The sequence below is a fragment of the Danio rerio genome, chromosome 8 (genome assembly GCF_049306965.1).
Source record: "Danio rerio strain Tuebingen ecotype United States chromosome 8, GRCz12tu, whole genome shotgun sequence".
Taxonomy (NCBI): domain Eukaryota; kingdom Metazoa; phylum Chordata; class Actinopteri; order Cypriniformes; family Danionidae; genus Danio; species Danio rerio.
Window position 1 is genome coordinate 49,516,234 of NC_133183.1, and position 16,853 is coordinate 49,533,086.

The window sequence follows — 16,853 nt, forward strand, 5'->3', positions numbered from 1 at the left end:
CTTTTCTAATGGCCGAGTAGTACGTTTAAATTCAAATGCAGTACCTACTAAGTAGTATGCACTTTCGGGTGCAGCCTTTGTCTTGAAATTATACTTTGGAGTAGTCAATTTACTTAGTGTATAGGTGCGTTCGACATGAAGCATGGCTGCAGCTGCAGCTGATCAACGAGATAAGCCGAGCTCAGGCGGGGCAGAGTTGAAAATGGAGCCGTCAAGCCAGACAGCTGCTCAAAGTTGCGGCAGTCATGATGACCGATCACATGGCGTCATCATCATTTTTTATTTATAACAACAAAAGATTTACAGAATAAATAAAACAGAAGTCAGTCTCTAGAAACTATGTTTCATTTTTAAACAATAAGGGAATTATGAATAATTATGAATTATGAATAAGGGGAAACTATAGGGTAATATAAACATGAAATTGAATAGGCCTATTAAATACAATGCTATAAGCACAGATTTTAGGAATTTAAACATCCCTCTTTAGGCTAATGGTTCTTGTTTGAATATGCTAAAAGGGCTTTACATTCATTTACATTTATAGATATAAAACTTTCCAATATATATTAGTGTAAATCCCAAACGAAGGTGTTTTGATTAAGTCTTAAACTATGATTAAGGTTATTTTGGATAATGAAAGCATTTTCAAAAAAGCACTTTAATCCAAAAAGATGAAGGACATTCCTAAAATATGTGAGCTACACTTTCAGTAGAAGTTTCCCAGAAAGAGCAGGTACATCAATGTCACTTTTAAAACTTATGTATAAACAGTCTTGCAGGAAAAAAAAAAAAAAATATTAATCATATAAATCATTTTTATAATTATTTAATAAAATAGTTCTTTAACTTAATTTGTTAAGAAATTTAGGGTTTCGAGATCAATGATAATAATTATTTAATTTCAAGACTGTAAGACTTATTTCACTAAAATATATAATTTAAATCATTAATGGAGTTGAATTTAGTCTGGATAAAAAAGGCCGGAAAAAACCTGTGCAAACGATCTAGCTTTAATAACCAGATTATTTAACAAAAAAATTATTACTACAGTAAAATATTTGGAGTCTTTTAATAAGCATGAGGTGTACAAGATTGAGTGGGTATGAAAAGTGAATTGTTTTAAAACTTTTGAATCCAAAGTTGTCCAATTATAAACCCGAAACACACGTGGTTGTTATCATTAGCTGAAATCGACCAATTGTGTAATTGGTGTCGTCATTGCGGTTCCAGCAGTCGCTCTTCAGATGCTGCACTGGCTAAATCGGTTGTCTGATTTTGGAGCGCTGTCGTGGTACTTTGATGCCACATGTGACAGTCACGTGACGTCGGCACAGCGTCAATCCGGACAAATTCTAACCAGCATGCTCCGATTTAAGTCGAACGCACCTTATGTCTTTGGACGGTGGGAGGAAACCTGGAAAACATAGGGAAAACACAAGCGAGCACGGGGAGAACATGCAAACTCCGCGCTGAAATGCCAACCAGCCTGGTGAGGGGCCGAACCAACGACATTCTTGCTGTGAGGCAACAGTGCTAACCACTGAGCCGCCTTGCCACCCTGTCAGGAGAAGGGGAGAAGTAGAGGTGAAAGGGGGAATTCTTTAGGACAAAAATGACTAGAGTGGAAAACTTTAGTTATTTATAGTGTGTCAGTATTCGTCTGATTGGTGCAATATACGGAGCTGATGCGGTACCAGCTGTCTTCAATCATAAGCACCCGATCCTCTTGAAATTAATTTATAAATTAACTGCACTTTGAAAAAAATCCCAATGGTAAAATGAATTGTGTATATGGATTTTCATTTAAGTTTTTTACTCTTCTAACCATCTGATCTGATACTTGAGCTGAATTTTAAACAAAAACATATAAGCCTAATGCAAATCCTAATGCATTGATAATAAAAAACTATTTCTTCCATTTTGAAAAATGTATTTGTAAAAGATGAAAACCATTCATTTAATCATTTAGATATGTACTTTTGAATAATTTAAAGTCTAATTTATGCATTAATTATTATTACTATTGAAAAAAATGCATCTTTTACTTTAAAAACTGAAGCATGTGATTGTTATCTAATCTGAAATGTGAGCCAATGTGTATTTTAATAAAACCATAACAGCCCCTGGATGTCAGACTACATTCTCAAGCTTTTATTACTTCAAATACACGAGGCGTCTGTGAGCCCAAGCTAATGAAACATTAGCAGCAGAAATTATTTTCGGCTGGAAAAGAGATTAAAAGAATTAACCGGGGTGCTGGAGCCCCCCCTATCCATTATGCAGTCTTATTTAATAATTGATAGCTGTAAGTGATATTTCCCACACAGATGATTAGAGACTTTGTAATAGCGTCCGTTGTTTTTTTTTTTCTGCATTTAATGATGATAAATCAGCCCTTCTGTCTTCAGCCACGTCTCGAATGCGTCTGTGCTAAAATGTTATGATTAGTATCATTTCAAATTGATGCCATCTTTCAGAGGGGAATCTTTCAAGGGACGCCACTCTTGTCACAAAGGCCCAAATTGATTGCGATTCAATTGCAGTAACCACTCATCACGACTAGATTTTTGTATTCCTTCCTTTCTCCTTGCAGTTTGCATTCAAACATTGATCCGTCCCGCTTTGATGTTGGCAAATGTGAAACAAATGGAGCGATGATAGAAAATATAAAAATGGAACATGTCGCATCTCGACTCTATTGGCTGGAGCATTGTTTCTTATCTCTGCTTGAAGTATGAGGAAAAAGTGCTGACGCTTTTATCACGCCCAGCGTCGTTTTTTTATTTTTAATCCTTGGTTTCTTTTTTTTTGTCCTCCTGCAAACCTTTTTATATGTTTCTCTCTCTCTCTCTTTGTGTGTGTTTCTTTGGTAGTTGTCGTGGGGTGTGAAAATCAAAAGGAAGTTGAAGAGCGTGGCGCCTTTCCTGGGCAGATTCAGACCGCTGGTCGGACAGTGCTGTCACCAATGCACCCCCGAGAGTCTGGTGAGAAAAAAAAACTACAGGGGATGAAAGGATTATTTGAAGATAATAAAAGGACAAACAGCCAGCGGCGGACGGGGAAGTACACAGATTTAGGCTCACCTGAAAACCTCACACACTGCTTTCATAAACCCATATCATGAGGGACGATCAAAGGGATTTCAGAACATGTTACTTACGGTAGGAATAGCGGGGAAAAGGGGATTAGGAGTGGAGAGAAAAATAATGAACACTCAAGAGCATAGTTCCCTCCCGTGCTATGAAGAGCTTTTCAGAAAAAAAAAGCTGCAGATGACTAAGCTTGTTTCCAGCAGCACTGGTCCCAGTGGGCGCATCGTGCTGAGAGCTGGGACATGGGGGCTAATGGAGCAGTAATCAGAGGGTTATTGGATCGAAACCCCTCCTGAACGAATCTATTAATCTCAGACCAGCCAGCCAGATAAATCATATTTGAGCTATCTGCTGTTTGTATTAAAAGTCATTTAAAATGCACGCGTGGATTTCATTTAACAGCCATGTCCAATAAATTGCTGCTGAACCAGAGGCATACCAAATGCTGTAAAATGAGATTTCGGAGATAATTATTGGCGATTGGTGCCTTAAATTAATAAATGAAGCTCTGAAAGGAGAGAAAGGCTCTTTGTTTTAAAGGAAAAGCCTGTTTCTGCCTTTAAATACTTATAATATATTATTATTAGCCCCCCTTTGAATTTTTGTTTCTTTTTTAAGTATTTCCTAAATGATGTTTAACAAAGCAAGGAAATTTTCACAGTATGTCTCATAGTATTTTTTCTTTCGGAGAAAGTCTTATTTGTTTTATTTCTGCTAGAATAAAAGCAGTTTTAAATTTTGAAAAAAACATTTTAGGGTCAAAATTATTAGCCCCTTCAAGCTAGTTTTTTCCGATAGTCTACAGAACAAATCATTGTTATACAATAACTTGCCTAACTACCCTAACTTGCCTAGTTAATCTAATCAACCTAGTTAAGCCTTTAAATGTCACTTTAAGCTGTAAAGAAGTGTCTTGCGAAATATCTAATCAAATATTATTTACTGTCATCATGGCAAAGGTAAAATAAATCAGTTATTAGAGATGAGTTATTAAAGCTATTATTTTTAGAAATGTGTTCTCTGGTAAACAGAAATTGGGGAAAAAAATAAATGTGGGCTAATAATTCTGACTTTGTGTGTATGTATATGTATATATATATATATATATATATATATATATATATATATATATATACATATATATATATATATACATATATATATATATATACATACATACATACATACATACATACATACATACATATATATATATATATATATATATATATATATATATATATATATATATATATATATATAAATATATACATTTATACATATATGTGTGTGTATATATATATATATATATATATATATATATATATATATATATATATATATATATATATATATATATATATATATATATATATATATATATATATGTATGTATGTATGTATGTATGTGTGTGTGTATATATATATATATATATATATATATATATATATATATATATATATATGTATGTATGTATGTATGTATGTATGTATGTATGTATGTGTGTGTGTGTATATATATATATATATATATATATATATATATATATATATATATATATATATATAAATATATATATATATATATATATATATATATATATATATATATATATATATATATATATATATATATATAAATATATAAATGTGTGTGTGTGTGTGTGTGTGTGTGATAGCACACACATAAACAGCTTAAGTTTAATTCCGACTTCCATTCTCAAGTTATTTTGTCACTACCAATTTTGACTATACCTGTCAAATAGAAAAACCAAAACAATCAAGAAACCAGCATTTTTACCATTTTATTCTGTCATCGAGTAACATGTCAAGTTATTCTGAGAAACATTTGATGTTGGAGGCTTTTTATTCAGCCGCGATTCTTGAACGTGTTTCAGGCGATGATTTATAGTGGAACTAATAGGGTGCTATTTTGAACACTAAAAGGCTTCCCTAAAGTGTGTCATTATCTCAGTCTATATAGGACAGCAGAACAGACTCTCTTGAGTTGCGATGGAGGCTGGTTAGCACGCTTTCCATCAAGTTTGATCAAATATCCTCTTGCCACTCTCAGGGTCTGAAGCTGCTGTGCAACACTCCTCCTCTGGGCTTTCAGAACTTGACGTGTGTGAACGAGACACACACCGGGTAAGTGCACATCCTTCACTCGACTCAAGCCCTCCCTGTACAGGCCTTTAAAATAACAATGCATCTCTCAGCTCCAGCTTCAAAATGCTCCACTGTAATTACTGTTTGCGTTTCTGACTTTCAAGGCTGGCACGTGCATTTCATGCATGCGAAATAAAAAGGCCTAGAATAACTTTCCATTTCTTTTTTTCTTTATTTTTATGACATCACAGACTCACAATTGTGAGTGGTTTCACAACCCTGTTACCCTTTGCTAAAAGGGTAGCCTTTTTTTGTAGACTTCTGAGTCACATCGGCCACGCACTGCAGTGCCAAGCAAGAAGCTTTGAAACTGCAGCCTTTCAAGCACTAGCTACAAATTTAAAGTATTTCCGCTAGAGTCAGTCATCTATGAAAAACATTTTTTTTCCTTTGGGCTACAGCTGCTAAAGCTGCGCAGTGATTGTTAAAGGATCACAATATCAATTCAAAACCACATACAGTTGCATGCCTAAATGACAATGATTCTGCTATATCTGTTATGCTTTCATAGATAGCTGACAAATCATTTTCAGCTTTAGTCTTTAGCCATTTTAATCCAACAGTATCATTATTTATGTGCTACAATGAGCAATAGATAATGTACATCTAATCGTTTGTGCTTACAGAATAACAGACAGGCTTACTAGCATTCTGAATAGCCATTCTATAAAGCCTGGTTTATACTTCTGTGTCAAGTGATTGGCGTGACCCAAGGCGCATGCAACTCGCGTAGCTGTGCATTTATACTTCTGCACGCTGTTTCTGTTGGTCTGGGTCTGCATTAACACTTCCCAAACGCTAGTTGGCAGTAAGGTGTTTGTTCCTCTGTGTCGAGTTACTTCGCTGGTGTTTTGTTTTTTCTGAACGCTTCCTTAATGTACTCATTTTAAGTCATGAACCAACAACTTTAACCATGAGGTAAACACAAAACAAAACTTTCCATCCAGAGCTCCTTCATGGGACTCCACACTTGTAAACAATCGGTCCATTGGGCTCGCCAAAGTCTTGTCATTCAACAACTGTGTTAACAAACAGAGCACTTCTGTGAGGTGGCTTGAACAATCAAGTAATAAATAACATCAGTTCTTCGCTTTTGGACTTAAGTGCAACAGTAAGTGATAAAAAAATGATATAATATAAAAACCAATAGCACCTCAACTCAAAATACCCAGCAGGCAATCCCATGTTTTAAATATCTCACAGTTTATCATGGCAATGTTTTCCGTCATCAACTTTATAAAACCTCCAAACTGTAGAAATACTTGTAATTTTCGCTTTAAGCTGCTTTCGTGTTCTACTTTGCCGGCGTTTAACCAATAGCATCACTGCAACAAAGTTGTCATGCCGCACACGTTGCTGTTTCTGTATGAAGTCAAGAAGGAGGTCTAACTCTGTGCCACCGCATAACTATAGATGTGTTAAATATATATTTATATGTATGTATGTATATATATATATATATAAATAATCGGACGTTACCTCTCGATATATATATATATATATATATATGAGTCCTGATCAAGAGGTAATGTCTGATTCTAATCGAGTCTGAAACCACTTGATCGGGCTTAATTTCAGATCACGTGATCGGTTCTGGACATCCTTATATAAGGCTACATTTACATGACAAATAAAACATAGCTACATTTTTCCCTCATGAAAAAAAAATCACATTTACACGTTTGTGAAAACCAACAAAAATAATTTATTGCATATGCTAGGCCATTTGTTCCTGTCACTTTGTTTGGAAATGGTAACGTACTTGATGACGAACTGATGGGAAGTAAGCCTGGCGGTTGTTGCTAGATCCATTGCATTTGCGGCTGGAAGTTAACAAAAATTATTTCTATTATTTATTAGATTTCCCATTTATTGTATTTTATTAACGTCTACCCCCACCCCAATCCTAAACCCAACCGTCACAGAACTGTAAAAATATTTATTATTGCTATACAGTGTCATATAATAATGCTGCTATATTGACATGCATATCGCACTTTTGGCCGTTTGCACATCCAATCTAGACTTTACCCAGCCTGGCACTGGTGCGTATCTGCTTGTTAAGTCTGATGTCATGCGAAACAGCTTTCAGATTTAAGCCCTCTATCAAACTGTACGGGGAGGCTAAACAACAAATGATAATAATAAACGTTTACAAAGCGCTGTAATACTTTGGAAAATCATGATCGCAATTTATATATACATGCCTAATATCAGATGGCCAGAAAGTGATTCATTTTTTGAAAAATGGTTAAAATATTAATGTCTGTGATGCAGCAAGTTGCGTACACCATGATTTTTTTAAAAATCACTTGTGTTATATGACTAATAAGGGGGTCAACAAATATTTTCTCAATTTAACCGAGTAACCACTTGGACCAGGAAATGGCATACCATACGTCACGACTTAACAAGTGGATAGAATTTGCTGTATGTGTATGCACATTTTGCTGATAAAGCATTAGGAAACACTTAAGCAGCAATAACACAGCTACCAACTTTGCCATTTTTGTGTTAGTTTGTTCATGCTTTAAACCTCCCCCAAACATGTGCGTTATGTTTTTATCCAAAGATGGGAATTTAATTTATGTGCAGAACTGGAATATCGCATAAATGGTTTGCATGTAATGTAGCCTTTTTATCCAATGAGGCAAAGAGTGTCTTCTCATCGATGATTCGGTTCGTTTGATCCAGATCAAGGACAACAAATGATACGTTGTAGCATTTTTCTGCCAATTTTTTTCTTATTTTTACACCACATTGATTGCTTTGGTCCAGATCAGCTGAAACAAACCAAAATGCAGTCATGTGACAATCTACATCACTCATTGGCCAGATGTTATTGAATGTATTTAAAAAACTGCTTTTCGACTGGAGCTTCCGCAAGTAAACAAACCAGCAGACACAAGATGACGCATTTTACTTTGGAGGGACGACTTTGCTAGCTGATTGTATCCCTGGTCATAGTATGCCATATAGTTTGTATATATCACTATAGACAAACTTTACATTTCAAGAATGAAGCGTGGCTGCGGCTGGAAAACTATATTTTAATGCATTGCAAATGGCAAAGGTACATCGCAAGTCACTTTAGGAGGATGTGTGAATTAATTTAGCTAAACTGCGACATGGTCATCTTTAGAAAATATTACCAACGATCCATCAGGTAGTCTCTCTCTCTCTCTCTCTCTCTCTCTCTCTCTCTCTCTCTCTCTCTCTCTCTCAATTCAATAATTGCTTTATTGGTATGACAATTATTACAAATGTATTGCCAAAGCAGTTATAAAGTTTACATAAATACTAACATACATATATAATAAAAAAAGTACACACAGTAAATAGTAGTAGTAAAAAAAAAAAAGATGATATTTATATATAATAATTAAATAAAATATCAACAATACATCATATTATTCAATATATCACATTAAAATTCAATATAATAAATTATTATTCAACATTAATTATTTATACAAATCAATACAAAAATAGATCAGAAACTGTACATTTTTAGATTAAATCTCTCTCTCTCTCTCTCTCTCTCTCTCTCTCTCATCTCTCTCAAGTGCTGTCATCAAATATTTCTAGTTGGATTAGTCCAAGAAGGCTCAGTACTTTGTGCGGTTGGGTCTGTTTTAGTTCGAATCATGTTCTCACCACAAACTAACCGCTCTGGGGTTCGTTTGAAAGTGTACCGAGACCACCTCTTGAAGGAGATCTCGGTACACTTTCTTTGGTTTGCTTTTAGTGCGCACTTGAGTGTGATTGCTACATTCACACCTGCCCAAATTAACCACACCAAGAAGGAAAAAAAACTCTTGTTCGATTCATCTGTAAGTAAATAAGGCAGGTGTGAAAGCACCTAAAGAGAACAAAATTGCCACTTAATAAACTGCCGCCAAATTTGAAAAAGAAAACGGAATTTGCTACGTGAGTCTTTTTCATATTTCGCTTTTCGGAAGATGGACCTTTATCAAACCTAGAGCAAGCCCTGCTGTTTGTGTCAGTCTGGGGTGAAAGGTATTGTAATAATACAAATTAGGTAAGAAAAAATTAGGCAAATTAGATATTTTTCAAACCACCAAGAATGAGAGAATGCTCTGGTACTTTCAAAAAACACAATCAACCACACAATCATTAAAAATATGGGACTCCTTTAAAAATAACGATGTAAATGCTAAGTGAAGCGGGTCTTAATATATCGTTTATGTTACAGGTATGAACACACCCTCAACGTGAGCAGATTTTCAATGCCTTCTCTGGATGTAAGCACAATCGAACAGACCCATTTATTATCCATGTTTCCACATAAGACATTGCTGTGATTATCAATACATCAAACGCCTTGAGACTTCTGTATTCCCTACACGTGTATGAACACACACACACAGACACAGAATAATAATGCAGGGCATTCACTCCTGCATTCAAAAGCAGATGACACTCCTAAACTTAGCAGTGTGTATGTGATCGTAGCTGACAGATGGTGTCCTGAGCTTAAGCAGTCATTGTTTCCCCGAAAAGAAAGAAGTTTCTCTTGAAGAAGTGGTTCTGACTTTCTCGAAAAACACTTTGTTAGCGCAGGTAAATGGGATTTTTCTCTCTTGCATCAAAACACAGAGCAGCAGACTTGGTGAGCACTCAGTTTATCTTCTCAATCAACTTCACTTTAGAAGGTGTTAGAAGCCCAGCTCTGCAAATCCTCCTGAAGCGTTTAATTCGGCTTGAATTAATAGGGCAGAATCAGTGCCTGCTCTTTCATTGGTTGAGCTAATTAACATTTTATTGGCTGATTATGGTGAGAATATGATGCATTCACCTATTGCTGATTGGTCAGTGCTTGTTTTAATTGTGTCAATGTGTGTTTATTTATTTATTGCCATTGAGGCAATACCTGTTTGCGCAAGGGCTTCTTCTTTATTTTGCTACTAGGGTATGGGTGTGTTTGATTGTATGTATTTGTCTATGTGTGTGTCTTTTTCAGGTACCGTGGCTGGTTAGTAAGAAGGGTGTGCTGTTTGCTGTTTGTGTGGGGTCGTGAGGTTCACCCCGGCCCGGCTGGAGACAGACGGCACAGAGTCCATAGCAGTGAGAGGTGTGGGTCGCTCAAGCACTCTTCACTGATGAGATGACATGCCACGTGTAGAGACAGAGAGAGAGAGGGGGAGAGAGAGAAAGAGAGAGAGGATATGCATTTAAGGATTGAGAGGCGCTCCCGTGAGGCACTCATTGAGATTTAATTCAGATTTCTCACTCCTCCTGTTAATATAGAAGATTGGTAGGCTCTTTAATCTGACATTGCATTAGCTCATGTGCAGAGATGTGCTCCTCAAGGCCTCTCTTCTGTTCTGTCACATAAGAAACCAGAGCTTATAATCTACATATTATGCCAAAAAATGAGACAATTCTGTGAATGTCAATGTCGATCATTCAAAGAAAATCGATTCATTACAGTATAGTCTTAGGGCATGTCCAAACAGACATGGTATTTTTATAAAATTCGTTTTTTTTCCCGCTTCCGTTTTGCCAAACCATCAGATGGCGATAACGACACTTCTATACTGAGTTCAAACCAAATAGGGATTTGAGTATATTTTGCGAGTATATTGCATTCAAGTCAATGCAAACTTGAGAACAGAGATAGATTACCATTCCGCGCATCAGCAATGCGGAATACGCAACATGTTTGTCGTGAATGTGCAGAATTTGCCTAATTCACTTCTTCTGTGTTTGGTGTGAACCCAACCGTGTTGGCCAATCAGAAAGGAGAAAACAGCACGCATGCTGATGTTATGAGTAGGGCAAGATGGAATCTGCGGCTATTTTTTTGCTATTTCTGCGCAGAATGTTGTTAAAAATCTGCGGATTTATGCAGAATGATTTTCGGAGTATCATAACTAAAATCTTAATATATGAAAAAAAGTAATGCAGTATTAACTTGTATTTAATGTTTAAAAGGCAAATCCAATTAGATCCACTTTATTTGGTAAACAAAGCAAGTCTGTCATATAATATATTTACTAAAAGGTATTTTCATTTTAGTCAATAATTTAAAAACTGAATAAATATAAATTTACACACCTTTATACAAATAAATAAAATGAATCAATAATGGGCTGAACATCTGTGAAATTCTGCAGAATTCTGCACGCGCAGATTACACGTGGGCCTAGTCATGAGGCAAAAACTCTTCACCCTGGGCAGAGTTTTCAGAAAGTTTCTGTTTCAGTCACCTGACACTGCATTTTTGTGTTGATAAACTAAGGCTGGATGATATTGCAAAAAAAAAAAAAAAATCACAATATCATGTTTCATATCATTTGATATCTGTAATATTGAATATATTTTAAACAATTTATTTAACCACTTTATTTTAATTAACCAACATTACTAAAACACAGTTTTAATAGTCAAAAACGAAAATATTTAAACAAAATATCCAATTTCTTTAATAAAATAAACATAAGTGTTATTTATTAATTATTATTAAATAAATGTATTTATTAAATAACTTACAAAGTGTGTGCAAAGGTTAAGGTAGATCAACATCTGTAAGGTGTCAATAATAATGATACAGTAAACCTCTGTAAACAAAATCAATTATGATCAAATCAAATCTGAGCTTTCAGGTTAAGGAACTAACCATCATTATTTAAATACATACTGCAGCATTACAAATTGTGAAGCTGGATGACAATATTACCCCCTATGCTAAAAAATCTTTCAGATGGCTGGGATGCACAAGAAAAGCCTCGCATGGTTCAGGATTGGTAGAGCTACGCATCGATGAATTTGCTCTTCAGTGTTTGAACTCTCAGTAATGATTAAATCACACTGAACTGAGCTAAACTGAACTGAACTGAACTTAAAACACTAAAACCTGAACCACACTGTTCCAGTTACTATGACCATTTATGTGAAGCTGCTTTGACACAATCTACATTGTAAAAGCGCTATACAAATAAAGCTGAATTGAATTGAATTGAAGAAAAGAAACCAAAAAGCCACTCTGGCGACATCTTTAAATTTATTATTATTTTTTTTTATTATCTCCTCATTGGTGCTGTACGGCACTCATTTCGCATGTGATAGCACGCACAAACAGCAAAATCGCATAGAAAAAAAGTGTGGTTTTGAAAATACCTGTTTTCATGTGGACAGGGCTTTACATAGGCAGAACTATTAAATGTACTTTACTAGTTTGTTCAGAGATATCCATATTGCTATGATCAGATGCTTTTATTTTTACCTGTTTTCTCACTAATGTCAGTTTTCTTGTTTGTTATTTTATTATTGAGAGGGAAGTGCACAGCACATACTAGCATATTCATTTAAACATTGCTCTCAGCGGCATTGAATGCGTAAATGTTTGTTATATAAGAAAATTGCTGCAAACTCTGTTTACTTTAATCAAGAATGAAAAAAGCCTTCAGAATGAACTACAAAATATTGTGTGCATGAGCAAATGAGCATAAGCCACAATATGTTGGCGTAAGTACATTTATTGTTATTAACATATGTTTGTGAGTCATATATTTAGATTAAGAGATACAGTCAGATGTAAATGCCCTAATTCTAAAATACTTTGTATAGTACCAATTTTATGTTTATTTATTTATATAATATCTATATTCAGAATTTGTTGACAAATCATATTAACAAAAAACAACAACAAAATATGCATTCAAAAACTCTAAAACAACTCCTAAAACAACCAAAGGCTGATTTTGTGTAAATATTTTTGTAATACCATGGACTTTTACAACGACTGTTGCAGACATTGAAAGTCAGGGAATTTTTTTATTTACTTATTTTTTGTGTAAGTCATGGAATGTCTGGGATTTTTTAGTTTGTTGATTTCAACTTTAGGTACCATTTATCAAAATATATTTTTTCCTATACCGTATCACATTTATCACATTAATACATTTTGTGTTTTGTTTTGATTTGGCATTTTCAGTCATTTTTTTTTATTTATTGTTTCCCACTCATCAATTAAAGCAGTCATTTAAAGGGGCAGTATGTGATTTGCCAAAATGACATCTGTTAGCATAATATCTTTCAAACACAGTCTCTCCCCTGCTGTCCAAAGCCACACCTCCTGAAATCACAAACGCGCGCACCTTAAAGATGACAGTAGACAACCCACCAGATCATATCATTCGCCAGTTAGGAAACTTTATAGTACTTTATAATACTACAATTCTGAACAAAAAACTGTATTATATCTTGCAAGTTTTCTATGTGTAACAAGCAAAACTTGTCATAATGTGCAATATTTCATGCATGCAAGGATCGCTGGTCTCACTCTGTCATGCGCTTTGTCCTAAAGCCACTACTGTATGCTTAATGATTGGCGGGAGATGTGCAGGGATTACACTTATTACTAAGCCATACTTACGTGCTATTTCAGACCGAATATTCAAAGTAGCATAGTAAACAACAAGATATGGAGCGCGTCAAATGAACCAATGTGAATATAGAATCAACTTCATCTCATTAAAGCAGGCTAGGTGGAATACTTGGTGCGCTTTACTTATGTTTTGTTGTTAAATTAAATGAAAATCTACATTATAGATGCTGTAAAGGTCCCTTGTGAAGTTGAAAATAGTCACATCAGTTTTTTTGCCAGATTTCAGTGGCTGAACAACACTTCAGTGCATATAACCTATTTGTAACAATAAAAATTACATAAGCTATGCGTGACAAAAATAGTTTTAAAAGACAACATTATCTGTCTGATAGAAATACTTCAGCCATGGCAATATTGATTCAGGATTTTTAAAAGTTTTGATTCAGCATTTGATTTTACTGCTGTCTCTCTCTCTCTCTCTCTCTCTCTCTCTCTCTCTGTGCGTGTGCGCATGTGCCTGAGCGAGTGTGTGGTGAGCGAGTGTTGGGAAAGTGCGGTGAGTTTGAATGGTTCTCTTTCTAACTTTTCTTTCGTTGTTTGTTGTTTGTATACGTGTGCTGTTGGTTAGTGTTTGTGAGTGTAGTGAGTTTACTCCCGGCGTGTTTTGTTGCCGGGAGGTATGGCGTCGTCAGGAGACGCAGTTTGTGAAAGTTTGACTCGGCGTCATGGAATTAAAATCATGTGTAAGGCCAGTGTGGAGGATTGTATTCTAGCGGTTGGCGAAGTAGTGGGATGTTCATCGGTGGTTTCAGCTTCTAGGATGAACAATGCGGTTGTTTTGTTTTTGAACACGATAGAAAAAACTAATGAGATTGTGCAAAAAGGAGTGGTGATAAATGATGAACTCATACCTGTACTTCCTCTTAGTAGTCCATCCAGGAAAATTATTGTGTCAAACATACCTCCGTTTGTTTCCGATGCATGCATTGCAAAAGAATTATCTTCTTTTGGCAAATTAGTTTCACCGATCAGGAAAATAGCTCTTGGGTGTAAATCACCCATGCTTAAACATGTGATGTCTTTTAGAAGACAAGTTTATATGATTCTGAAAGACAACAATGACGAATTAAACCTATCGTTTAATGTCAAAGTAGATGGGTTCAATTACACCATTTACGCAACATCCGAGAGCATAATGAAGTGCTTCGGGTGCGGAAAAATTGGGCATTTAATTCGATCGTGTACAAGTGGAGGTGAGACAGGTCAGGGAGACGTACAAGGCGAGTCTTCTGCGGCTGCGTCTGTCGCGGTAGATGCCGCTGCACCTGCGGCTGATGCTGCGGTCTCTGAGGAGAGAGGCGGGGGAGGTGCGGTGGCTCCTACTATGGCAGAGGTAGTAGCAGGCTCGTCTGCTGTTCAAACCTCAATTAATTCTAAGGATGACACAAGTAGCCAAAAGGCAACTTTTTCCACAGCTGGAACAGCTAAGGAAAGTACAGGTGAAGGGATAGTGGAAATGGAAATTGAACCAGAGCAAATCTTTAAAGTTCCTAATAAAAGAAAAAAAGTCAGTGAAAACAAAATGATCAAACAAGCAAAAAAAGACAAGAGTAAGGCTGATTATATAATATCAGATAACGATGCTGATTCTTCTGATTCCAGTTCTTCAGTTTATTCCTTTTCATCGCAAAATGAAAGTGAAAGTCAAACACAAAGATATACGGCTGAGGGAATCAAGAAATTTCTGAGGGAAACAAAATTTTTACCAAACGTGGAGGCTGAGGATTATTTTGAAGATGTTTCTGCTTTCGTGAAAGATGTAAAGATTCTGACTAGAGAAGGTGCATTCATAGACACAGAGGTTTATCGTCTAAGGAAATTAGTGGGTAAAGTAAAGAAAAAAAACCTCCTTAATGATGAAAAACCAGATTTGGTGTAATTTGTTCTTGGTTAAGGTTGCAGTATTTCTGATTGTTTCTTTTATTTTTAAAACATCATTTACTATGAGGGTGTTTAACATTGGAACTCTCAATTTAAATGGTGCTAGAGACAGTCAGAAAAGAATGTGTTTATTTGAATTCATAAAAATGAAACGCCTAGATGTCACGTTTATTCAAGAATCACATAGTGACAATCTTAATGAAATAAACTGGAAGAAAGATTGGGATGGTCAGATTTTTATGAGCCATTTGGCTTACAACAGTGGAGGAGTAGCTGTTTTGTTTTCTAAGACAGTGTCTCCACTGTCTGTTGAAACAGAAGAAATAGTTAAAGGCCGTTTTTTGAAAGTCAAAGTCAAGTTTGAACATGCAACAATGGTGTTTTTAAATATTTATGCTCCTAATAAAGGAGCTGAAAGAATAATTTTTTTAAAGAAGTTTTGTGATGTTATCAATAATGTAGATTCAGAAGATTTATTGTTTTTAGGTGGAGATTTTAATTGCACAGAAAATGATAAAATGGATAGAAATCATTTAGAACCACATAATGCTTCACAGAAAGAAATGAAGAATTTAGTACAAGTTTGTGATTTATGTGATGTGTGGAGAAATGTACATTTAAATGATAGACAATATACTTGGGTACATAGCAAAGATAACCAAATTTCTATGGCAAGACTTGACAGGTTCTATATGTTTAAGTTTCAAATAAATTATGTCAAAGATTGTCGTATAATTCCTGTTGGGTTTTCTGACCACTGTGCGGTTATTTGTAAGATTTTTGTCAATTCGGTGAAAGTAAAAAGTGCATACTGGCACTTTAATACATCACTTTTAAATGATGAAAATTTTAAAGAATTTTTTTCTGTTTTTTGGGAAAATTTTAAAAAACAAAAACAAATGTATTCTTCACTGCAACAATGGTGGGATTGCGGGAAAATACAAATTAAACAGTTATGTAAAGAGTACACTTTTAATGTTACTAAAGAAACAATGCGAGCAATGAAAGAGTTAGAAAAAAGTATAACAGAACTTTTAAATACAACAGCTTCTACAAATAATAGCACTGATTTTGAAGAAAGTAAAACTAAAAAAGATTTACTTGCAGATCTATTGAATGTAAAAGCAAAGGGTGCTTTAATTCGTTCTCGGTTTCAAAATATTTCAGAAATGGATGCACCTTCAAAATTTTTCTTCAATTTGGAAAAAAAGAATGGAAAAAGCCGATTAATACATTCACTAAAGTCTGAAACAGGAGAAGATATTACAGATTCTAGTAAGATTCGCAAATATGCA

The 16,853-nt window shown here is 35.1% G+C and overlaps 1 protein-coding gene across 20 annotated transcripts in view; it reads left to right on the plus strand.

Annotated features, from left to right (window-relative positions):
* gpat2 (glycerol-3-phosphate acyltransferase 2, mitochondrial) overlaps nt 1-16,853 on the plus strand; it is a 138,844-nt gene that overhangs the window by 38,101 nt on the left and 83,890 nt on the right. For 12 of the 20 annotated variants that reach the window (NM_001089380.2, XM_073909557.1, XM_073909567.1 and 9 more), the window contains 3 exons: nt 2,877-2,987; nt 5,170-5,243; nt 10,249-10,359. In NM_001089380.2, the coding sequence (NP_001082849.1) occupies nt 2,877-2,987; nt 5,170-5,243; nt 10,249-10,359 (296 nt within the window). The remainder of the gene's footprint in view (nt 1-2,876; nt 2,988-5,169; nt 5,244-10,248; nt 10,360-16,853) is intronic. The other 8 variants (XM_073909562.1, XM_073909570.1, XM_073909559.1 and 5 more) reach the window with 1 other exon arrangement.